The sequence below is a fragment of the Marmota monax genome, unplaced genomic scaffold (genome assembly GCF_021218885.2).
Source record: "Marmota monax isolate L192 unplaced genomic scaffold, Marmota_monax_Labrador192_F-V1.1 WCK01_AAM20220418_F8-fsc00039, whole genome shotgun sequence".
NCBI lineage: Eukaryota > Metazoa > Chordata > Mammalia > Rodentia > Sciuridae > Marmota > Marmota monax.
In genome coordinates, this window is record NW_026693602.1 from 2,855,227 (window position 1) to 2,881,739 (window position 26,513).

The 26,513-nt window shown below is 35.7% G+C and overlaps 1 protein-coding gene across 6 annotated transcripts in view; it reads left to right on the forward strand.

The window, feature by feature from the left end:
• Window positions 1–26,513, forward strand: part of Inpp4b (inositol polyphosphate-4-phosphatase type II B) — a 799,925-nt gene that overhangs the window by 618,492 nt on the left and 154,920 nt on the right. For all 6 annotated transcript variants that reach the window (XM_046459556.2, XM_046459553.2, XM_046459554.2 and 3 more), the window contains one exon: window positions 17,148–17,256. In XM_046459556.2, coding sequence (XP_046315512.1) covers window positions 17,148–17,256 — 109 coding nt within the window. The remainder of the gene's footprint in view (window positions 1–17,147; window positions 17,257–26,513) is intronic.

Sequence of the window (26,513 nt, forward strand, 5' to 3'; positions counted from 1 at the left end):
TTGGGCAGAGCATCACCATAGCTTCTGGGCAATCTTATCGTGCACCTTTGCGCAGAAAGTTCCCAAAGCGACATTCAGCCAAAGCTCCGAGGCAGTCTAAGACCTTGATCCAAGACATCACTCTTCACAGCTGTGGATATTTTAATAGTGTCCATCTTTGAGGGAGCCTTAAGTTACTTTGGGTAATCACATCTTTCATGATAAGTCTATTAACTCACATACAAGCACGTATGCATCCAGGCATCTAAAAACACATCTGACAACCAGTTTTGTAACCATTGTCCACAATAGAATGGTTATAATTTAGAAGTTAAAATGAGTGAATCCTTGTGCATTATTGGTAGAAATGTGAATTTGTGTAGACTTGGTAAGTATGGGGGTTTCTCCAAAAATTAAAAACAGAATTTCCACATGAAATGATGGAGCAATTCTGTTGTTGGGTTTATCTCTGAAGAATTGCTTTCAGGATCTCAAGGAGAGATCTGCACCAACATTGTTCTCAATGATCAAGGAATGGAAGTCACTTAAATGTCCATTGGGGAACAAATGGAGAAATAAATTGTACCACATATAAATAATAGTATATTTTTAGCCTCAAAAAGGAAGGAAATCCTTCCATTTGCCAACAAGTTGGATGAACCTTAGGGGCATGAAACTAAGAGGAAAAAAAAAAAACAGATTCTGAAGGATGAATACCACATCAGACTGCTTTTATAAGAAAGATAAGGGTCAGAATTAACATAAGCAAAGAGTAAAATCATGTTTTCTGGGAACTTGAAGAGGGGGAAATAAGGAAGTATTAGTGAAGGGTAAAAAGTTCTAGAGATACAGGGTTTATGGGCCCCAGAGGTCTACTGTACAGTACAGTGTCCCTAGTAATGAACACTGTATTATATATTTAAAACTTTGATATGAAGGTAGATTTTATACAGTGTCCTTATCATATACAGAAATATGTAAAAATAATAAAGAGGGTAGGAGGAAACTTTTGGGGCTGATGAATAGTTTTATGGCACAACCCATGGTGGTGGGTTCAAAGGTGGATACTTATTTTCAAACTCATCAAGTTACATACATTAAGTATGTATAGGTTTCTGTATGTCAATAAATCCTCAATAAAGTGTTTTTAAATATTTATATTTTTAGTTGTATTTGGACACAATACCTTTATTTTATTTGTTAATTTTTATGTGGTGCTGAGAATTGAACCCAGGGCTTTGCATGTGCTAGGTGAATGCTCTACTGCTGAACCAAAACCCCAGCCCCAATAAAGTGGTTTTAGAAAGAGTTAAAATAAAAATCTCTGTTCCATTTTAGAATCTTCTATAGCTTTATAATCAGAAAAAGTAAGTGTTTGGTCTTTTAGTTTGAACATATGAGTCACACATACACAACCAGTTTATGTACAAGCTGAAGTATGGTTATAGTTACTCTGATGTATAATTTTATTTGATAAACTTTATCAATAGCTAAAATTATAATTTAGGTCTTTTCCACAACATATTATATAAAATGAAAGAACTGAAATAAAATGAATTGGATTGGCCAAGGAATTTAGGAACTCTACCCTAGTCACTATCAATAGTTTGAATATCACAATATGGAATGGTCTTAAAAAATCACCAAAACTCAAAGTATCAACAAGTAATAAAGAAACTAAATCACTTAAGAGCTCTCAACCAACATGCTTTTCCTAATGGCCAGTGTGAAAAGACATTTTTGGTATTAGTAAAAAGTCGATGTATCTGGGAGCACGACAGGCCTGAGTGTGAGTTACATTTCTACCACTCCTTATGTATGGCCCAAGTCTGTGGTTGAATCCTTCTAAGCCATGCTCCCCTCATTTCTGATGAAGGGTGAGATACAGTATGTCAAACATCTGAAATGATACAATAATAGCAGTTTTACTATACAGCTGCCATTTGCCATCACTGTAACAAAATGGATCTGCTGGTTTTATTCGAACTACTATGACTAGAAAATAGTAATCAAGTAAGACCCTATTCAAAGGCAATAGAGTTTTGTACCAAGGAAAAAAAGCTGGGTTTAGAAAAAAGATTATTTAGAGAGGCATTCTGGAGAGTCATCATATGTGAGTACTTAATGACTGATGGAATAAGGTAATGAGGGAAGAGGTAATTTGGGTTATAGCCACTGATAGATGGCAGTGTCATCAATCCACAGAGACAATTTGGGGCCAAATTGATATGAATTCATATTTAATTATGCATTCAAATATTTGGTAATGATCCTCAATATACTTCCACCAAACAAAGAAAAACTGTTATTGAAGTGGTCTTTTACTTCTTGTTTCTTCTTTAAAAATGAAAGAACTGCATACCCTATCCTGTTTTTCATTATATGATCTGAAAAATAGATGAGAGTAAAATAGGATGAAAACAATACGTTAGCTTCTGATTCTCCGATTTGAAAAGAAGAAACTGGGAACTACTATTTGGAAATGCAAACAGCAGTTTATCCTAAATATGTTGGTGTGGGATGTGTATAGGTTTCCTAGGGCTGCCAGAACAAAATACCACACACTGTGGCACTTAAGAACACAAAATTGATCGTCTCACACTTTTAGAAGATAAAAGTCTGAAATCAAAGTGTCAGCAGGGCCACCATTCCTTTGGGGATTGTAGAGACGTTCTCTTTTGACTCCTGGTGTCTGGTGGCTTTCCTTGGCTTGTGGATGGATACGCCTGGACAGTCCTCCATCTTCAGGTGGTGGAGTCCTGTCTTCAATTGCCCTGCCCACTGTGTGTTCTGTGTCCAAGCCTCTCCTCCAAAGATGCTGGTCATATTGGACCAGGGCTCACCCTTGACTGGATTTCACCTTGATAAAGTCACATTCTGAAGCATCTTAGAGGGCACAAGAAAACCCCACAACAAAATGTCAAAAGGAACTTTGTTCTTGTGATTACTTATATCAAGAAATTCAGAGAAAAGCAGGACTGTAATGTTGTAGATATGATGGCAAGCCATGAAGGAGAGGATTTTTAACATGGCTCTTAGCAGAAAGACTGGTTTTTCTCTTTCACAATCTAACTAGAGAATATGAGATTACTACATATCCTAAGAGCCAAGTGAGTGGAAAAAGTACTGATTTGTACCTTATGCTGATTTCCCCCGCCCCAATTTTTTACCTATAATATACACATGATACATACATATATAAGTATAGGTATGCATGTGCAGAATATATACAAAGCTTATTTAGCTTGTTTTAAGAATATTTGTTTGTATCATTAAGTTTAGAAGTTGGAGTTTAGATTGAGCAGGTATCTTTAGACTAGAGCACAACTCCATATTAAGAGAGATTGAAAATTCTACTTACATGTAATTCCAAGGGTTGAACCAAGTTATTTGAACTCTGTCAGTTTTCTTAATTATAAAATAAAAATGTTAAAAGATGTGATAGGTGAGCAAACCAAATTTTCTACTTGTTTCTATAAGATATTGAACAGATTTTGAATTGCAGTTCAATCTACTTAAGATTCCAGGTTACTGATCTGAATGTTTAGCTGAATCACAGAAAACAATTTGCAAGGTGATAATGCAAGGAAGATTGGCTAAGACTTGGTGTTTTGCTGGTGAAGTTATTTGGATGCAATATATATTTTCATTCTTATCATAGTAAGTTATGTCTATTCACATTTGATTAATAATTCTGCTATACTTAAAGAAACAGCTTTGCAGATAATAGTGGGCAAATTCACGAAATAAAAGGTTCACCTGTCTAGCTTTTGAAACAAGCAACTAAACAGACTCAATGTAATGTCTCATATTAAAAAATGACATAAACCACAGTTAACTTCAGGTGCCCTCAAACCCATTACAGTGATTTTTTTGTGCATATTTGATACTTAAATGCAACAAATAGAATGTCCACCATAATAGAGGCCTTAGCAATGACAATAACAAAAATAAAACTTATAAAATTACAAATATGATATCCTCCTCCAATATATTTAAATAAATATTTTTCTTATAAAAATAAATGGTTATGAATACTATAAAACAGATTCTTACAATATTATTCTGTTTTAATTATTTAATATGTTGTAGATATATAATTCCAAACTATTATATTTGCTATAAAGTTTAATGAATTCAAATTAAAGCAATTGTGTTTTTTCATAATGAAGTAGTAGTTTAGTACTAGTCTATACAGCTAGCAATAGTTCAGGTTAGAGGTAGTAGTTTAATAAATCTGTTTTGATTTATAAAATTAAAGCTCTCCCTTATGTAACTCTACAGTATTAGAGTAAATACAAGTGCTCTGTAAATGTTAGATGAATGCTGTAGCCATGATGTTGCAATACACACACACACACACACATACACAGTCATCGTTGCTTTTGTTTGTGTGTTGTTTGTTTTCAGGTATCTCAAGTAGTGATCTATGAGTTGCTGTGGAAAGACCCTTAACTACTTCGTGTTTAAAACAACACTATTTTATGTCATAAGCTGCATTGACTTAAGCATGGCATTGGAGGCTGATGTATACCTGTGGATGTCAGCTAACCCTTTGGCCCTTCATTTTCTATTCTATGCTGAGGGAAGGTCCAAACAAGAGAGCCTGCTAGAACTCCTGAGTTCTGTATCTCCAGAGTATGGGTGTATCTCTCCATCAGTGAAGCATAGATACCTTCAGACAATGTCAAATATTGGGGCTATTTTAAAAGAGATATCCCTAAAAAAATCCCTAAAGCCTTATGATTTGTGTCAAAGGACTTTGTAGGCCATTTCAAAGTCAGGGCTTACACTTAAATTGTTTCTTGATATAAGCATGCCTGCATTTTATGTCATTGGTGCTATTTTTGTAATCGAAGGGATTTAAAAGAGATGTTTGGGGAAAAAATAGAGTCATCTCATTTCTATTATTAAATGGCTTTTAAAAGCTGCAAGGGAACACGATTATGAAACCTCAAACCAACCTGGTATCTTTAGCTTGATGAGACTCAATGATGTAAGATTTATTTCCCTTTGACATTGAATACTTTCCCGTTTTCACAAAGCCAGAAACATTTTTTTTAGATTCCATAAAATGCCAAAGAAGGAAAACATAGAGATTTATTTTTTTAAAAGGAAGATGTCAAGAACTATGTAATGTTTTGAACAGCCAACAATAAAAAATTTAAAAAAAAATTAATAAATAAATAAATATTTAAAAAAAATAAAAGGAAGATGAGAGAGCCTTTAACTGTTTTTGTATAAATTTTGTGTAAAAGATTCCCACCTTGAATTTTATGATTGTCATTTAGTACTAAAATCTGAAGACTTTTGTGAAGGACGAATTGATTCATAAAGATACACAATTTAAAGAGCAGGATGAACTGGGAGATTTAAAAAATGATAATATAGATATTACTGATCAGATTGGATTGTTACCACAGAATCTCAATTTTGTTTTCTTATGGAGCCTATTTCATTTATCTGTTCTATCCTAGAGGAAAATCAATTGCAGTTTGTTGTAAACTTTAAAGAATACTTTAAGAAACTTCCATGTAAGAATAAGCATAGTGTTTTAAGTGCATGCAATTATCTATAAACTGAAGAGACAAGGGAGTAAGTCATTGCTCTAAATTAATCTACTATTTTTGTAGTAATTGCAAGTAAAATTCAAAACGAAAGTAGTCATAGATAAACTTAGGTTTTGCAACATTGAGATGTTGATAATTGATCATTATCAATTATCATTTAATAAGACTCTCTAAGATGACAAACTTGTGATTCTTATAGAAAACGTTTTTTTTAAAAAAAAAAAAAAAAAACTTGCTTGATTAAGGTAAAGGATTACACAGTTGTACACAATGTGTTTTATATATATATATATATATATATATATACACATATATATATATATATATATATATATATATGATAGAAATAAATGAGCACTTAATAGCAACAAGCATAAGGAGTCCAAAGAGCTTCATTTATAAACAGAATACTTATTATACATATAGAGCACAATTTTTCATATCTCTGGTTGTATATAAAGTATATTCACACCAATTCGTGTCTTCATACATGTACTTTGGATAATAATGATCATCACATTACATCATCATTTATAACCCCATGTCCCCTCCCTTTCCCTCCCACCTCTCTGCCCTTTCTAGGGTTCATCTCTTCCTCCCATGCTCCCCCTCCTTACCCCACTATGAATCAGCCTCCTTATATCAAAGAAAACATTCGGCATTTGTTTTTTTGGGATTGGCTAACTTCACTTAGCTCTTATTTCATTCCATTTGACAAAGTGAACATACCCATAGCAAGAGAACAAACTGTTCCCTGTGACTTCCATTCATGTCAGACCTGAGAAGAACACTCAGTAGCTATTTCCCAGTTGTCCTCAGAGTCACTTTATCATATCCCAGGCACCAGGTGCACCACAGTCATGAGGTCATCAGAGACCACCAATCTCAGTCACTGCTCTCTCATTCTCTGTCACTGCTCTCCACAGTCACTCTTTGGCTATCAAAGTTAAATCTTTAAATCTTCAAAGCTTTAAATCTTTGACCTGAGCGTACAAAGACCTGAAATGTACAAAGATCATTTAAGCCCAAATTCTTTGAAGTTCTACATAGTTGGGATATAACCAAGTGTTTTAAGGGTGCCTCTGAGCTAGACGCACAGAATCAAAAGTAATTTAGAAAGACGAGAAGCAAGAGGGAGACCTTGTTTGCTTCTTCCACATCCAGACATGAAATCTGTCTGCAGAAAATACTTCTTGGTATCCATGGAAGATCATAGTTGGGTTGGGAGATGAGGAAGAGAAAGCAATGCTATTGCAGAATTTGCATCCTTCTGCCAGCTTGCTGATTTAGAGTTTATTCCATGAAGTTCAAAAGTGAACAATGTTGAGGGGACTTTTCTCCTGTTTTTTTTTTGTCTTCTTGTTATTCACCTTTAAGAATGTATAGCTATGCCGTTTAGAATGTATAGCTATGCCGTTTTCTTCAAACATTGATTATTTTCATGCTTACTAGTACGGAAATGTTCTCTAGAATTCAATACCCTCACCTACTTTTATTTTAACTTACTTTTATTATATTGTTTAAAATAATAATAAATGATAAATAAAATAATGAAAATGATCATTTGATGAAGAGTCAGAAAGGAAGGATCAAACCTAAATAAACATTGGAAAATGCTGGATATTATAAGGATAAATGAGAAAATTACAAACTTTGTACCCTTCTTGATAAATTTATTTCTTACAGGGTTATGGATGAACAGTGAAGTTATTTAATTTGTATATGAGGGTTAACCAAATATGTAAGCATGTTGATGATAAGAGTGAAGTTTCTTAATGCTAGAGAAAATAAAGGAAAGCAATGGTACTTTTGAAGTCAGAGATATCAATATAGACTGATGATTTTGTTATTGTTGCTAGTATAAATAAGAAAATAAATACAGATGTGTGCATGGCTTAGTTATAAGCATGATTTTTTTCCCCTAGCTGTAGCCACTTAAAGGGATAGAAAGAGAGGCTGGGGTGGTGGCTCAGTGGTAGAGTGCTTGCCTAGCATGTATGAGGCCCTGGGTTCGATTCTCAGCACCACATATAAATAAATAAAATAAACATCCATTGGCCACTCACAAATGTTTTTAGAAAAGGGGGGATAGAAATAAATGAACACTTAATAGCCATAAGCATAACAAGTCTTCAGAGCTTCATTTCTAAATACTACTCTTAAATTCAAAGACTAGAATTCCTTGAAAAATTGTTTGATAATAGGTTGGGCAAGTGAGATAGAAGATGTGTCTGGAGTATCTAGAGTGCCAGAAAGTAAGAAAGTGTTTTAAAAAAGAAAACCTTAAAAAGAAGGAATAGCAATGAAAGGCATAGAACCAACCTTTGTCCCGATAGACACATTTGGCACAATTTGAGCAACACCCTAGGATCATAAACCATAGAACAAAATACCCTTGGGTCCATGTGTTCCTATAGCACCTGAGAAAAGATTTATTTTAGTTCACAATTTTGGGGATTCCAGTCCATGATCTATTGTCCCTGTTGTGTTGATTTAGATCTGTGGCAAGGCAGCACATCATGCTAAGAGTGTGTGGTGGAGGAAATTGATCACTTCATGGCTGAGAAGCAAAAGAAAGGAAGGGGAAGAGCCCATAGTCCCACAGTCCTCTTCCAGGACAGGGTGGCCTAAGATCTCCCATTAAGCCCCATCTTTTAAAGGTCCCACCACCTTCTGCTGCTGCCGGCCTGATGACCAAGCCTTTAACACAGGGGCCTTTGGGACATATTTATCATCTGAACTAGAGAAGTCCACATTGATATTAATAAGTAGCTGAATAAATAAATGAATGTAGGACAAAGGTTAATTATTCCTCTCAGGAGATTTCCAATAAATAAATGTTGAAAGGATGAGATAGACAGAATATCATTATTCAGATATAACAGTAATAATTGCTAAAGACAGTGTGCATCAAATTTAGTTGATTGTATCCCATCAATCATTAAAACTGTATGCTAAAATCAGTAGGTAAAACTTTAAGCAAAAACAAGATTTTTTAGATACTCTTCTATTATATACCCCCAATCCCAAAACTTTATAGAGGAGAATCAACTACTGGTAGTAGCAGATGCCCCAGTGCATTAAAGTTAACTTGAACTCAACACTTCCTGGTGGGGTGCTCTGATGAGGGCAGGTCTTTCCATAGTAACCTGCCCAGTGGTGTAGAACTTGATCTAATCATCAGAAAGCACAAGAAAATCCTGACCCAATGGACATTCCATGAGATAACTGATCATCTGCAAAAACAGCAAGATCACCAAAGACAATGGAAGAGCCTGAGAAGATACAGCAATTAAACGAAACATGGACTGCTATAAGAGAATAGGGTAGTAGCAGAAAAAAGAATTTAAATGCATTCTCTTCTTTAATAGCATAGCATTAATATCTTAGTTTTGAAAAATAATCTGCAGTAATAAAGGTAATTAACAGAAGGGAAACATGGATGAAGATCATATAGAAACTGTCCTAATTTTTCAGCATTTCTGGAAGTCTAAAACTAACTTCCAATAAAAATTTTAAATGGTATTCAATCAGCAATAAGTATGTTTTAAAGGAAGTCTGATTTTATTCTTATTGTAAACAGCATCCAGAAACTTAATTCAAATTCTGTAGAAATTTAGCCATTTAGTCATAAGTTTTTGTTCCTATATAGAATATCTAGATGGATGGATAGATAGATAGATGGAATATATTCTATATATATATATTTGTATCTTTATTTCCAAACTCTAATAAGCATTGTCTTGATAGTGCATCAAATTTTTTTATTCTTCAATTAGGAATATTAATTCCCTTTATGATTTAGAGACAAAGAAGGCAACCTGACTTGACCTTGAGAATATTTATATTTATTGACTTTTTTTTTGTACAGCATGCATAGCGCCATGATCTATGTTAAGGGGAAGATAAACACGTTAAATTCATAATTCCTATATTTAAATTGCTTAAAATTTATGAAAGAAATTAATTTTCAAAAATTATTTTATACAGTGTAAAAAGCAATAATGCTATGATAAACATATGGATCTAGGATTATGATGGGCCCAGGAAGAAGTAAATACATCTGTTTGAGCGAACACACACAAGGTCTCTAGGTAGGAACTAATTAAGGAGCCAGACCTCAGGTGGAACATGCAGGTGTGATGAGGAGAAAGTGAGGGAGGCAGAGGCAGTCTGGGGTGCAAAAACCTCTGGAGAGTTTAGAGTTGCAACAGAATCTAAGAAAAGACATGTAATTAGTTGTGCTATTTAATTTTTACATTCAACATCTTAATAAAATGTGGAGAATATTTCTCCATTAATTCCCTTGAATTAGGAATATTAACTCTGAACATGATTTAAGCAGAAAAGAAAAAGTTATAATAAATCCACATATGATAAGTTTGCCTCCGTTGTGAATTTATAAAATAAAAACTTGGAAAGATACTAAAACAAGGAAATAAGACCTGAAAAAAATTGTTGGCAAACTATGAGTAATTCCATTGATTATAAGTAAAACACTTGCTCTCTGAGTCAGAGGAATCCTGCAGGGAACAGAGAGGGTGAGAGAGAGGGGAGCACAGGACTGAAGAAGAGAAGGATACTGAATGGCAGTGATGGGTGTTGCTCGGGACTGCAACAGTTAAACAAATGCAGTGATAGAGCAAGGGAAAAATGGAAAAGGAAGGTGAAAGGAATAAGAACCAATTTAAAAATGAAAAGAAGAAATAAGATCTGTGTGAAAATACAAATGATGTCAGGAAAGAAAAAGTAATTAAGATCTTGCATCCAGATCACTTTCTTTGCAACTTGAGTGTGTCTTTTGGAGTGGTTCTTCAGTGAATTGTATGTAATTGCCCCTCTAGGCCTTGTTCTTAAGAATCGCATCAATTCTAATACATATCTTTTCTGTTCCAATGTGAAAATCTCACCTCAAAATCATGTGCATGTGCTGGATGTTTGTCTAGTAAATCAGTGAATATTAGGGTGATAGAGTTTAGTCATATTTTTTGATATAGTCACAGAAATACCTTCATTTTAGAAATAAATATTTAGAATCTCCATGTAAGCAAACTTTGCCGAACAATTTAGTGTATGTACATAATTACTGCAGCTAATGGAGTAAATAAGCATCACTAAACACTGAACATTGAATCTAACACAACTAATTTTTTTTTTCTTTTTTTAGTGAGTCAGATATTGGAAAATATATAAAATTTAAACTTACTAGCATGAGACTAGACAAGTTGTTTAATCTCATTGAGAATCCACTTTACTATTTGTAATTCTGGGGAAATATTGTTTCAAAAGTTTATTTTGAAAATTAAGTCAGATCCTGAATATATAGTATGTATTATGATCTAATGGCACATAAACATGGGCTGTTGTCACCAATATTCATTCATCTAATAAATTTTCACTTTTCTACTATATTCCAGGTATTATTGTTATTAACATTATTATAATTTATTAAGTAAATTACATTTTCTAGCCACAAATAACATATCCAGTGGAGAAAATAGGTTAACAATTCATTGATAACAAACTTTTATGTTCATATTTGTTATTTTACTTGGCTATAGGAGCTAGATTAAGGGAAAATTAAATAAATATTCAAGGTATAAGGACAAAGCAACATGGACCTGTAGATTTAAAGAACTGTTATTTCTTACTGGAATATTTAGGAAGGCTTCAGTAGAATTGAGCTTGATTATAACCATGGAATTTCAGTGGAATTTCTATCCCAATAAAGAAATGGGATGGAAGTGGGAGTGGAGGAAATCTAAATCAGAGAATACAAGGGCAAAATAAAAGGACTTCAAAGTACATACAAATTAGATTAAAAACTTGTGGTTGCAACCAGACAACAGTTGTGCAATAAACGATGAGTACTTTCCATGTTCCAAGCACTGAGGGTATACCTGTGAGTAGAGCTACCATAATCTTGACATTTGTGGCATTTACAATGTGCTGGACAGTGTGACCAACAAGGAATTAGAGATAGCTAACAGATGACCTGAAAATGGTGTTACAGTGTTTGAATGTTCTTCTATCAGTGTTTGAAATTGCTGAGGAGGGATTAAGTATTGTAGCCTGTGCTTCAGGCAGAGTGACTGACAACCCAGATAGAAGTGAACTTCCACACTGCAGGTGCAGACAGCTAACATAAAAGATGGAATAATAATCCTACAGGAAATGAGGACATCACCAGGAAGGTAATGATCCTCAACATGGGAAAGAATTAAGAGCTTGGTAACAAAGATGTTGAAATTGTTCAGATATAAAGATGAGGGAAGGAAAGGAACTGAGGACTGTGCCCTGCAATGCTTCATTGCCTGTACTGGTCACTGGTCACAGGGAGTAAAGAAGGAGGAGCAGGGGGCATTAAGAAAGCATGCTAAGCTTACTGAGAATGTTGACATTAGGGAACAGCTAGGGATTGGATGACTTAATTTGCAAGTGTCCAGAACTAACCAATAATGGAGATTTTTATAGTTCCCAGTAAAAGCACAATGTACATTGATGTGGTTGTGTCCCTGTAGTATGCTTATTTTAAGTCCTTTGGGTATAAACCAAGGAGTGGGATAGCTGGGTCAACTGGTGATTCCATTCCAAGTTTTCTGAGGCATCTCCATAGTACTTTCCAGAGTGATTGCACCAATTTGCAGTCCTACTGGCAATGCGTGCGTGTGTCTCCCCCTCTCGCCTTCATCCTCACCAACATTTCTTGTTACTTGTCTTCTTGATGGTTGCCATTCTGACAGGAGTGAGATGGGATCTCAAGGTAGTTTTAATTTTATTTTCTGTAACTGCTAGAAATGTTGAACTTTTCTTTCTCTTTATTTGTTGACCAATGGTATTTCTTCTTCCATGAAGTGCCTATTCATTTCCTTTGCCTACTTATTAATTGGGTTATTTGGATTTTTTGGTGTCAAGTTTTTCAATTCGTAATAGCTAAACTACAGAACCAGCCTAGCTGTCCTTCAAAAGACAAATGGATGAAGGAAATGCGGTATATATAAACAGTGGACTATTACTAGCCATAAAGTAGAATGAAATTAAGGTAGTTGGCAATAAATGAATGAAACTAAAGAGCATCATACTAAATGAAATAAGCCAGTCCAAAAAAAACCCACAGGCTGAATGTTCTCTCTGATAAGTGGATGGTAACTCACAATAAGGGGTAGGAATTAGGGAAGGATTAATGTAGTTTGGATTAGACAAAGGGGAATGAAGGAAGGAGAGGGGGAAAGGGAATAGGAAAAATAGTAAAATGAATCAGCCATTACTTTCCTATATGCATATATGAATACACAACCAATGTAATTCTACATCATATACAACCAGAAGAATGGTAAGTTATACTCCATGTATGCAAAATGTGTCAAAATGCATTCTTCTATCATGCATAACTAATAAAAACAAATATGATATACAAACCTTATAAGGAATGAGTTTATACGTAGAAAACAAAAGGAAAGAGTCAAAAGTTAGAATACACACAACAGCTTGTTATAACCTTAGGCATTATATTATAAATGATTTCAAGAAACATGGACTCCTTCATCTAGATTTATATACAATCATCTCTTTATTATGGGGAGACAAGACTATTCAAGCATCTTACTTCTCTTCCTTTACCTGATGCTTCTGAGTCTATTGGTTCATTCGTGAGAGGCTAGAATTCCCATGAACAATGAAGTGGATGGAGAGAGAGAGAGTTTCTGTTTCTAGAAAGTAGCTTTGGATGATAGCTAGGAAGTCATGGATGAGTTAAAGACGGAGATTCACCCCAAGGCCAAGAATGCTGTTTCTCAGGACCTCTCACATAGCCTCAGGGCCTCCTACAAGGCATTACAAAGGGCCCAAGCACCCTGTTTTTCATCAAATGTTTTTGAAAATTTGGTAAAAGTAAGTAATTTAAATCTCCACCAGTGAAGCATTGTCTCTTTCTACTAAAACTCCCCCACCACACTGAAAACTTTCCCTCTGAATTGATCACTTTTTATTGCTGTGACTGAAGGACCTGGTAGTAATAACTTAGAGGAAGAAAAGTCTATTTGGGGGCTCACAGTTTCAGCAGTTCAGTCCATGATCAGATGATTCCATTGCTCTCAGCCTGGGGTGAGGCCCAACATCATGGAAGGAGGACATGTTGGAGGGAACCTGTTTGGCTCAGGCCAACCAGGCAGCAGAGAGCCAGCAATGGAGGCACCAGGAACAAAGTCTAAAGTCCAATGGCATGCCCCCAATTACCCACTTCCTCCAGCTGTGTCCTACCTGCCTATGGTTGCCAACCCAGTGACCAACTGCTACAACAGTCCTTTCAAATTATTAATCCATCAAATGGATCAATACACTGATTGGGTTACTACTATCATAATCTAATCATTTATTTCTGATAATGACTTCATTGTCTCCTGAGCTTTGGCGGGGGTGGGGGGGGGGGCGCTCATTTTTAAACCATAATACCTTCTGGTCAGCTGGTGCTGGAGGGGCCACAGGCTGTAGGCAGTTGGTTTGGAAGTTGAATTAGGAATCCCTGGAATATGGGCTTAGAGAGATATATGGTTTTAAAATACCACTTTATTGAAGTACACTTGGTTTACAAAATACTGCGTATATTTCATATATACAATTGATGGGTTTGGACATGGGCCTAACCCCGTGAAACCATCACCACTCAAGGTGACAGGCATATTTATTATCTGAAAGCATCCTTGCGCCCCCTTTTGGTTTTATTGTTGTTAGTCTTGTTCTAAGAGCATTGAATATGAGATCCTTCCGCCTAACAAATTTTCAAGTACATGACACACTATTACTGTACAGCCATTCTGTAAAACTCTTTCACTTTTCATAACTGACACTTACGACCATTGAATAGGTACTCCCCATTTCCTCCTCTCCATGCCCTGACACCCACCCTTATATCCTCTGCTTCCATGACTTTGACTGTTGAGACACTGCAGACACAGGGAGTGGAGTGGCTGCCCCTCTCTGACCAGCTTCTTTCCCTTAATGTAGAGCCTTGTGGATTCATCCCTGTTGCCATAAATGACCAGTTTCCTTTGTAAGTCCAAGTGGTGGTTTTAGTGTTGGTTTTGTATTGTTGGTATGGCTGCTCATGCAGTTTTGGGTAGAAATACAGCACATTGTGTTGGAAAGTCATGATGATTTGTATTTTTATCTTTGACTCAAATTATCACAGGAGCTGATTCTATTCAGAAGACTGAGCCTCAGTATCATTTTCCTTTATAGACTGAAATGCCTAGTTTTATAGGGAAATGAGTAAAAATTAAAATATCACCTTTGTTTATTCTGTGGGATTAGTTCTTGTAGAGAAAATTATCATAGATAACATTTACTGAATGACTGTGACATTTACCTCCATTTTGACTAGTGAGTAAACTGATACATCGAGAAGTTAAATAATTTTTCAATACCATCCAGCTTATGAATGGCAAGGCTTGGATCTAAACCCAGGGACTCAGGTTCTACCTGGTATCTTAAACCCCCATGGAACACTGGCTGTTCATTCTGGCTAAGAAGTCAAAGGTTGAGGTCTTTTGAAACTTAGACAAAGCAGTCAGCTTTTCATGGTCCTAGAGTTTCTCGTTAGATAAATGAAGGCAGATGAGAATTCAGCATTGGTAACTCTGTTATTTAGCTTTCCATTTTTGCTATGACAAAATATCAGAGAAAAAAATAACTTACACAGGGGAAATTTTATTTCGGCTTAAATTTCAGAGGTTTTGGTCATGGTCACTTGGCTCTGTTTTTTCTGGACCCATGGTAAAACAGAAAATCATGATAGGGAATATATCGTAGATCAATGCTCTTGTCTTAAGGCAGCCACAAAGGAGAGGGAGGAAGGGAGGGAGAGGGAGAGGGAGAGGGAGAGGGAGAGGGAGAGGGAGAGGGAGAGGGAGAGGGGGGGGGAGGGAGAGAGAGAGAGAGAGAGAGAGAGAGAGAGAGAGAGAGAGAGAGAAAGAAGAGAAGAGATAAAAGAAAGAAAAGAAAAGAAAAGAAAGAAAGAAAGAGAGAGAGAGAGAAAGATAAAGGAGCCAGCAACAAGGCATGCCGCAAAGTCATGGCTTCAAAAACCCACTCCCTTGAACTGGGTGGGTTCCACTTCAGCTATGAATCCTAATGAGATTAATTCACTGATAAGATTAGAGCTCTCATGACCCAGTCACTTCCCAAAAGCCCTACCTGTGAACGTTACTGTACTGGGGACAAAGCTTTCAACTCATGAGCCTTTGTGGGACATTTTAGATTGAAACTATAACCATAACCACAGGGTATGACATGACCCTTTGGAAAGCTGTGACACTTTGTCAGGGACTAGAAGGGACGCATTTATGCAATCTGCCCATCCATATACACCCTGAATCCTTTTCTCAGCTATTGATTAAATTTCCCTGGTCAAAGAATATTTAAATTTCTTATACATCTAATGCAGTGCTATCTTAAGATGAGTTAACTTCTAGTAGTTTGTCAGTGATTTCTCAAAAGGCACAGATTACCACCACAGAGATCCATTAATTGATCATTCAGCATGTGCCTTATGAAGGATCAATTGGAGTGGTGTTATATTTCTTCTGACCTTGCATTTTTGAAGTACTGCTTAAGTCTTTCATTTGAAGACATTTTGTATATAAAAAATGAAATTTAGATGTGTCTGGATGGAGCAATTCTGAAGAAGTTACAGTGTTTACCTAAGGCTAACAAAATAACTTATGTTTTTTCCAGTAAATGAGATCTAAAAAAAACCCCAACTGCCTCAGTATCAAAATCAATTTGAAAAAGATCTATTATGAAATGAGGTTTCCCAAATAAAATGTAGTTTAACAAGAGGGCTATCACTCTGTCTTCTTTTTATGAGATACTTTCTATTAGAATGTAAAAATGATGCCATATTTTGAGGCCATACTTAATATGTATCCAACTTGATGACTTTCAAGATCAAAGGATTGACTTTCAGTTTAAATGTATGTATTTTTATGCTAAAACAAAGTATCTGGCTGAAAAATATATCAAAAGTCATTTTTTGTATTCTTTCCATGTCAGGTAAGGAAATTGCAAATGCACACATTCAAAATTGTGTAAGATTTAGTATATACTGGCAAAATGACCCTGTATAGATTTTTCTAAAATGCTCTAGTTCTGTTCTGCCCTTGAGCCAAAATGAATTAATATTTTGGTTCTTCTTTCCGTAAAATGTGGTTGAAAGATTGTTCATTATTGTTGAATTTCAATATGATTGCAAATTAAATGATGCAAAACTCAATAAAGTAAAATACACAAAAGACCAATTAACATGTTTTCTCAGTAAGTATATAGAAGAATGAGAGAACATACTGTTCTACACTGTAGCATATAATTAAGATGTAGTCATAAATCAGGGAAACATTATAACTTGTTTAGGTGCACAGGTGGCTTTTAGAAAGATTGATTAGTTTCTCGTGCCCCCTTGAGATGAGAGTTCATAGTTATTCCTACGAATTTAAACAGAATAATTTCTCAAACTTCCCACAGTATGGGTATGCTTCAGTGCAAACAGCACGTAGGAGATAAATGTTTGCAAAGCCTTCAACTCCTTGTCTGTTTCCGTTCCAGATGCTCTCTACGATGTCATCACAGTGGGAGCCCCAGCTGCCCATTTTCAGGGATTTAAGAATGGTGGTCTTCGGAAACTACTGCATAGATTTGAAACAGAAAGAAGAAAGTAAGTAGAGACGGAATTAACAAAACTGTCTTCCCTTTGAGCAAATCTACAACCAAGGTTCAGAAAGAAGCTTGGCCCATCATAACCAATAGTCCTTGACAGTTCCAACCCCCTGGGTAACTTCCAAGTTTTCAAATTTCTCCAAAATACTTGAGAAAAAATTAGAGCAAACAAAATATCTGAATGAACTACTTATTGAACACAATGCTGTGCTGGCAGGTAAATCTCCTGGAAGCCATGCTGCTAAGAGGTGATGTTCTAGGACCAACCATGTTCACTCAGGAAATGGCATTCAGAGATTTAGCTGGATAGGTACTGTTTTATGTCTCTACCAGTGATTTCTGCTGTGACCCGAGTCAGGACATATAACTGCCCCATTATTTGATTTTGCAATTTGAAAAGGAGACATCAGAATGAAACTCTAGTGTGAAATTAACTGAGAACACTTCCTGCTCCATGGGGAAAAGGCATGAAACAACAAACAAAGTATTATTACAGTTTATAATTTTATCACGCCTGTGTTAGTCAGATTTTCATGACTCTGAACAAAATATCTGAAAAGAACAACCTAGAGAAGTGAAAGTTTTATCTGTGGCACACAGTTGTAGAGGTTCAGTCTGTGGTTGACTGGCTCTCTTGCTCTGGGAGCATCATGGTAGAAGGGCGTGGTGGAGGAACTCAGTCTAGCTAATGGCAGGCAGGAAGCAGAGAGAGAGGAGAGAGAGAAAGAGAAAGAGAGAATGGGAGAATGAATGAATGAATCCAGGTAAAAGATAACCCCTTCCAGGGCATGATTCCAGTGACTTACTTCTTCCACCTCCCAGTAGTCCTGTCAGCTGATAAGATCAGAGCCCCTTCTATCCAATCATGGCCTAAAACCCCCTCTCTGAACCTTGCACTGGGGCCCATGCTTTCAACACATGGGCTTTCAGAGGGCATTCCCAATCCAACCCATAGCAATGCCTGTCTCTAATTTTTTAAAGCCACTTTTCCTTATAAAGCTTTTGTATGAATATCCCCCTCCCTCAAGTCCCCCTCCAGTTGAGTTTACTCAGTAATATTCTTTGGTTATGACTACACTTATGGAAGCCCTAAAAAAGCATCATGCAGTTATGAAGAGTAACTTTCCTTTTAAAATAGTTACTATCCTTGGATTAAGAACCTAAATTTTAAAAAGTTAGGGGGAAAGAGTCATTTTTTAGTCATAATCATTCAGCAATAGTATTAGAAGATCTATTTGAAGGGCAAAAACAAGCTTTTTTGAAAGTTTGATCACATTTGTCACATAAAACAGCTGTTTTCTGGTGCCCCGATGTTCAGAAAGAAAGCATTTAAAGTCGGTTAGAATTGACTACCTGACTTCCTATTATATAAATGTATAAACTAACATTACATATGTTTTCTATTTTTCTTTTTTAGAAACTGACTTTGGTACAATATGTTTAACTCACCTACAGCCTTTATTGTTTTTCTCCAATTTCTTTGTTTTTCTGGTTTTGGTTGAAAAAAATATGTTTCTGAAACTTTTATTACATGTGTAGATTGGAGTAACCTTTGCAATAATTCTACAGAACTATTTCATCAGCATAAATAAACTCCCTCTCTTTCAGTTTTCTGCCCAGTATTCATTCCCTTGCTCCAAACCTTTATGCTGTAGAAAATAGTTCTATTACCTTCCTGAAGTGGGGAATGGAAGGCAGGGTTCAGCAATAGGCTCTGCAGACAATGGGCATCTCTTATTAACTTTATGGGCGATGGAAGTCAGTCCAAAACACAGACCCTATGAGGAAGGGATGCTAAGTGGAAATGGGAGTGGAAGACAGGTTCTGCACATGGGCTTTATTGAGGGGGGGATATTTATTAACTTGGATTTTTGTGGATTTCTCACCCCCAAAACAGACAGGGGTGGTTAAAAGATAAATGATCCATTGGGCTACCCTTTTTCTAGATATTTGGTTTTCTCAGGTGCTATTTTTATTGTTGGTGGTGGCATTTGGCTGCATTGAGAGCTTCTCTGAAATTCAAGTTGGGATGTTTAGGAGGAAAAAAACCTAGAGCTCACTGTCATATCATTTCTAATCCCTAAGGACCTAGCCAACATATTTCCCCTCTACTTCTTAGAGCTTTTTGATGTGACTTATGTATTTTGTCTAGAGTATTTTATTGTGAATATCAGGAGAAGTGAAATAGATTGTGTTTACTTCATCTTGTGTAAGACTAGAAGTCTCTAAATTGAGAATTGACAATAATTTTGTTTTTTTAATCAAATTTCAAAGTGCATAACCTAATTATCAGACTGTCCACAGAGTATCCAGAAACAATTTTAATGTGAGACATGGAACATAACACTATAGTTTTATAAAATATCACAATACACTTTTAGCAAGTACAAATATTGAGTTGCATGATTGGACCCTGAATAATATTTCTTGAGTTTTAACTGTATGCATTGATACCTGAATTATTCACTATTTTTTATTTTCTCACTGGGTCTCTAATCTAAACACAAACACATAGAGCTGTAGGATAAATATAAAATAAAAGTAAGAGAAAAGTATGATTGACGTTTGTAAACATTGATTTCTTACATGTGTTATATATCCCACTGTTTTCCTAATTATTTACAAAATTAAACAAATCACTTGAAAATTAACAGCATGGATCTTAGCACACCTCTCCATAGGGTAGTATATGGGTCAGATTTGACATGCTGAGGCAATACAGAGGCGACATGGTATTGGCCTATTTGTTAAGTTAAAAGTTAACCTGAGCAAAGAAGTAATACCTAAAGTGGGTGCACCATGAAAGTGCTTTTTCTGGAGCCCCTTTTAGCAGCCAATACTGCATTAGTCAGTCAAAGACAATGTGGCAAAGTAAACCTGACTATATAAAATGAGTAGATCACACTTAAAGTGAAAAACTACATAATGAAGGTCAGAGAATCACCTGAAGTGAAAGATATATAGATAGATATAGATAGATATAGATAGATAGAAAGATATAGATAGATAGATATAAATATATAGACATATATATATATATATATATATATATATATATATATATATATATACTTTTTTTGCCTCTTTTTCCTGTGATGACTGCCCCAAAAGACACTCAGATCTTTTAAGCCTTGTTTTCGAAGGATCCACCACCACCATTGTGCTATTTCACCTTCATTTATTTTCTTCTCAGCTAAGCTAAAGAAATATTGTCATCTGAGAACAGAAGTAATTTATGTTTCTATTCCTTAGTGGTCTATTTTTTTGATGAATACATTGACCACATAATGGAGCGGGTTTAGCATAAGAAAAACCTTCCTTATGGTATTCATATAATGTAAGTCAGATCACGTACAAACATATTTTTAAAAGCTACAAGATAATTAGGAAGATTGATCTTCTTAAAGCACACATACTGAGTGCGTTTCTCTGGTGCTCCAAATCCTTGAAGGAGTCCATGTTCGTCCATCCATCAGGCATTCAGAGCCTCCATGGTTTCACCCCATAGACTTTCCGCCTTCATCTCTTCCTTCTCCTGTGTTTGCTTCTTAAATGCTCTGCAAACTATTGTGGGCTTCACACGTTCCCACCTCTTCTCCTTTCCTTGTTCTGAATGCGCGCGCACGCACGCACACACACACACACACACACACACACACACACACATACAGAGAGAGAGAGAGAAAGACAAAATCTGCTCTTCTCCTCATCTCCATACTATTTTCCTTTTCCTTCCCTCAAAAGCATATAAGTAACCCAATTCAAAATTATACAGCTGATTTAGCCTAATATTCTACCTTCATCATTAGGCCTTCCTGATTCTTCAAGTTGATTTGATTCTCTCATATTTTATTTTTACTTCCTTTGTAGCTTTATTTACAAGGACAGAGAAATGGCATATTTTTTATTGCCTGGTATTTTTCTAATAGGTTGTCTTCTCTTTGAATAATAAATAGTGGTCTTGTGTTTTGGATCTTTCAGAATGCCCTACAAAGCATTTTGTATATAACTTTTGGGTAGATCAAGGTCAACAGGTGTTGGAATTCACATATGAATCAGATATAGTCTCAGACTTCAAAGTGCAGAAAGCTCCAGGGGTAGGAAAAATGTCACAAATATTATAATGCAGTAAGATCAGTAACGTACAGGCAAGAGGTTCTCAACCTTGTTGCCATATCAGAACCACCTTTGCGGCTTTGAATGATTTCATCTGTGACACAATATCACCCCAGACAAATTAAATCAAAGTTTTTTGGAAGGGGCCCAGGCATTGGTATGTTTTAAAAGCTTCCCAGGTGAGTAATTTGAAGCCAGGGTGCAAACCAATGATTGAACTGAAAATGAACAGTTCTGTGGTAACACAGATGGAGGGTGTGGAGGAAGGAAATGGGAATAGCTACACCGGTGAGTTGAACTGGAGAACCACACAGACCCGTCCTGAAACAAAAACTGTAAGAAGGCAGGTTTGCTGAACTAAAGAAGAAGGGTACTATTACTCACTTACTGGAAATCTGCATTCAGAGAATCCCAACTCATTAGACAGTTGCAAAATGGAACCAAACTGAGAATAAAGGTGTAAGAATTTCAAAGTGGGAAAACTTGGTCCTGAGTAGCACAAATAAAATCAAACATATTATAAAGGTTTTTATGTTACAAACTTGAGACTTTTTTAGTAGAACCAAAACCCTAATTACACGTGCATTTGTTTAAAAGACCCATTCAGTATATTCGTAACCTATGTATTCACTTGTAATATCAAATGTCTACAATTTGGGGGTGTTTTAGTCAGTTTTTCATCATTCTGACCAAAAGATCTGACAACAGTAACATAGAGGAGGAAAAGTTTATTTGGGCTGTTAGTTCTAGAGGTTGACTCCATCCATGATCAGCCAACTCCATCCCATATCTCTGAGCCCAAGGTGAGGAAGAATACTATGGCACAAGGGCCTGGTGACCAGGACACAAGGAAAGCTTCACTCATCAAAGACAAATTATAAAACCCAAGGCACAACCACAGTGACCAACTTCCTCCAACCACATCTAACCTGCCTACAATTATTGCCTAGTTAATCCATATAGGTGGATTAATCCACTGATCAAGTCATACCTCTCACAATCTAATCATTTAACCTCAGAAAATTCTTGCATTGACTCACACATGAGTTTTTGAGGAACACCTCATATCTAAAGCGCAACACCAGGTATCAATGATTTACCTAGATAGTACATGAAATTAAGAGATTTATCACCTACCACATGAATAAAGTCTTTCTGCCTTGTTTAAATAAAAGGAAAATGATCATTAAAACAAATATTTTCACTGTCTTAAACATTTGTAATTTCAGCAAGAAGATCAGATTCAGCCAGAACTAAATATCATGACCTGACAATATAACCCTTCCATTAAGATAAAAAGACACCTCATGAAAACAAGAACCTTTGTAAAGAAGAAGGAAATGCCATGAGGGACTCAGAACTCCTTATGATGTGTTAATTTTGAATGCACTCTGATCTGGGATCCTGCAGGTGATCTTAATGTCAAATGCCTGCCTCGCTATTTACCCAACCTATCACCTATTCCTCCCCAACTTGCTCCAGACGCCCCTAATCAACATTAACTGAGATAAAATTTGAATATGAAGAGAAAAAAAAAAGTTAAGTCTTAAGAAATACAAACAGAATTTCTGCTGATAGGAATATTGTAGGCTATACTTGAGCCTATGTGTTAAGGTGAGAGTGCAATAAATCACCTAGTCGATCTTAAAGCAGGAGATGGAAACTTTATTCACCAGCCGGTGATCTGGATCCACCAGCTGGCAGGCCAAGGGCTAGGTTGCAAGTCCACACCCTTTGACCCCCCCGCCCACCAGGTTCTGAATTCACCTTTTAAAACCGTATTAAAGCATAAGTGGTGGTTGCTATGATTCAAAACCATAAACAAACATCATGAGGTCTAAAATCATAAGCAGAAAAGGGAGTGGGCCAAAACGTTCCTAGTTGAGTATAAGTTAAAGAACGGTTACTAACATCTAGACAATCAATCTCTAATGGGGTATGTTGTCCAAGAAAAACAGGAACCTAAGAGAGAACACTTTTATGTTGTATAAAAATTGCCATTTTGTGTTGTCAAACATGCTGTGCTATGCATCTATTGATGGGAACAGAGACAGGGCTTTCCATGGGAAAAGCATTTCTTATATGATGTGGAGTCTCAGAGCAAAATGGAGTCTTGTTTGGTCATTGCCCATCTAGCCTGGCCCATTTCATATGAACCTGGAGTTTTATACGAAAGTTTGAAATAATTTTCTGAAATAAAGAAAATGATATCATAGTTTATTCCTGCTGCTGTAACAGAATAACTTAGGCTGGGTAATTTATAAGGAGTAGAAATTTGTTGCTCATAGTTCTAGAGGCTAAAAACCTAAGATCAAGGCACCAACAGATTCAGTGTCTGGTGAGGTTTGTTCTCTGCTTCACAGAAACTACCTTCTAGCTGTGTTCTTACATGGTGGAAGGGCAGGGCAGCTCTCTGGTTCCTCTTAAAAGGGCACTAAATGCATTCAGCAGACTGGAGCTCTCATGACATATCACTTCCTAAACATTCCACCTTCTCCTGCCATCACCTTGGTGATGAAGTGTTAGTATCTGAATTCTGGGGACACACAAACATAGCGAAAATAGTTAGCAACACCACAGAGGGTTAAACCGGTCTTGCCTTCTCTGAGATCAGTGATCAACCAGTCACCAGGCAAAAGTTCTGGGGCCGAGAATTTTTCCTTACTATTGTGAGGAGAAATGCAAGTATATATGTCCCTATTCCAGATTATAAATAGGAGACTTCTCCATAAGTGGAAAAAAATCACATCAGGAAAGAAGTTGTCTACAACCAATAATTTAGCAGGCATTTGATAAAGCATGAGTGGGAGACCTGGATGCAAAATTTCATACGGCTACCTTTCAGATACATTTTTCTGACACAATCAGTAGCCACTATGTAATTTGCGAGAGACAAAACATAAATTAACATTTTCAGCTAATGGTGTCATGCTGGGATGTCTAAGCAAAACCTTCAGAAACTTTTCTGCCTCTTCCATTTCTGTTTTCTCCAGTAACAGATGAGCACACAGAGTTACAAAACTACTTGCTTTAAAACTGTTCACTTCCATGCTCAAGATTAAAATTCTTATTTATTTAAAAGAGAACAAGTGATCAAAATGCATTCAGGAAAGCTATAAGATTCCATCATTGATTTGATGGGGGAGCAAATTATTTTGTACTAGTTAGAGCTCTTTTCTGTCTCTGGCTTGATCTCTGGATGGATTTCTTGCACTCACTTGTGGTATTACTCATTGATAGAGCCATTTGGAGTCAAAGATCTTAATTCCATTTGGTATTATATGTACACAATAGGATATATCATGCATATATTTAATTAGAAATATTTTGATATTTTAATGATGTATATTCTTAATCAATAATTTTATTGATGCTTTTTCCAATTTGGCAAAGAAATATGTTTATCAGGAAATACAGAAAAATCCAAAGAGACCAAAAACATCCCTAATGCCCTTCTCTGATAAGACAGTTTCCCACACCAACTCTACATATTTGTATTATTTTCTATTATAGATTCAAAATTGCAAAACTGCTTAAAGTTACTGATTCTTTCAAGTCATGTTTTATACATATGCACAAAATAATATATGTGTGTATGTCTGTATGTATATATGTATATACACATACGTACACACATATAAATGATGCTCTTCATTTTGTAAATAATTTATGTTTTTGTGTTTCTTTAGCAGTCATGTTCAAAACACCCAAAACTAATCTATTAAACATTTCCATTCTGGAGCAATTAAAAAAAACATCCCTTATTCACTCTCAAATGCTGTTTTTGTTTTCCTTTCAGAAAGAACACCTTCTATCACAAAATTTTCTTTTAAGCAGTATAAATATATCACATAGTAGCAATGGAAATGCATTAAAAGCCTTATGTTGGTTCCTCTTTGTTTTTTCTTTTATTTTATGTCTAGTTGCTAACAGTGAGTCATTTGGAGGAGATGATTATTTAATATTTGTTGTTGATTATAATTCGACTCCTTGGAGGTATATATATTTTTCCTTCTGATGAGTTGATTTTTCCTTGGCCACTTACAGCTCCCAGTTCAGTTTATATTTCTGCAAAAGATAACTAGGTCTGCCAAATCTGTGTACAAGGCTTTTCTACTCTAAAGGGACTTCCCTGCACACAGCTTCTTGTATACAACACCAAACTGTCAACAAGAAATGAGCTTTCTCTCTTATCTGCAGCTTGGTACAGGGAGTACTGCTGTTCATTAGTCTAGCTGAACATTGAACATCCAGCAGGAAGTGAATGGTGAGACTGGCCAAACATTGAACTAGAAGGAACAAGTGAATGGAAGGATTTTTGCTCCATTGCAAAAGTAGATGATTTTTAGTTATATACAGAGATAAGATTTTCTTGTGCCACACAAATTTAAAAAATAAAGGAGCAAGTATAGTTGAAATATCCTGCCTTTCCTAACTCTCTCTCCAGAATAAACCAATCTGAATTTAGTGCTGAAAGATTTCTTTTAGGCATGTCAAATCAAAGATTTTTAGCAGTCATTAGTCCTCATTCACAAATTCAAGTCATGAGAATGTAATGTTCTTGACCTTTCTATGACTCTATTTAACTTTTGTCCCTCAATACTGGGTCAAGCAGAAATTTTCAGCTCAGACAATTCATAAACTCTGCTCCCTGTATGGATTTGAATCTTGACTCCCACATTTTCTGGCTTCATGACATTAATTATATCACCTCACCTTTCTACACCTTAGTTTCCTCAACTACGAAGTGTAAAAAAAAAATATTTACCCCATTAGTGTTCGGAAAATTTACTGAGTTAATATACAGTAAGTATTTATAACTATACCTGGCATATAGTAAGAGCTTAATCAAAATTATCTACTATTATGTAAAATGTATAAATAAGTATGCTTTCACTCAAAAATGTTTTGGCAACCTCAGCATGTGTAGATCTTATTCTTTCTAAAAGCTGAATAGGATTTTGTAGATTGCATGTAGCATAATTAACCAAAAGACTACTGAAAGTTAATCAGGTGGTTTCTAATCTTTTGTTATAATCACTTGTACTTGAAAAATCCATCCTTATTTATAAATTTCTGAAAATTTATATTTGTTCTTGATAAATTCCTGACAGTGGAATTTTTTTAGTTAAGAAATGG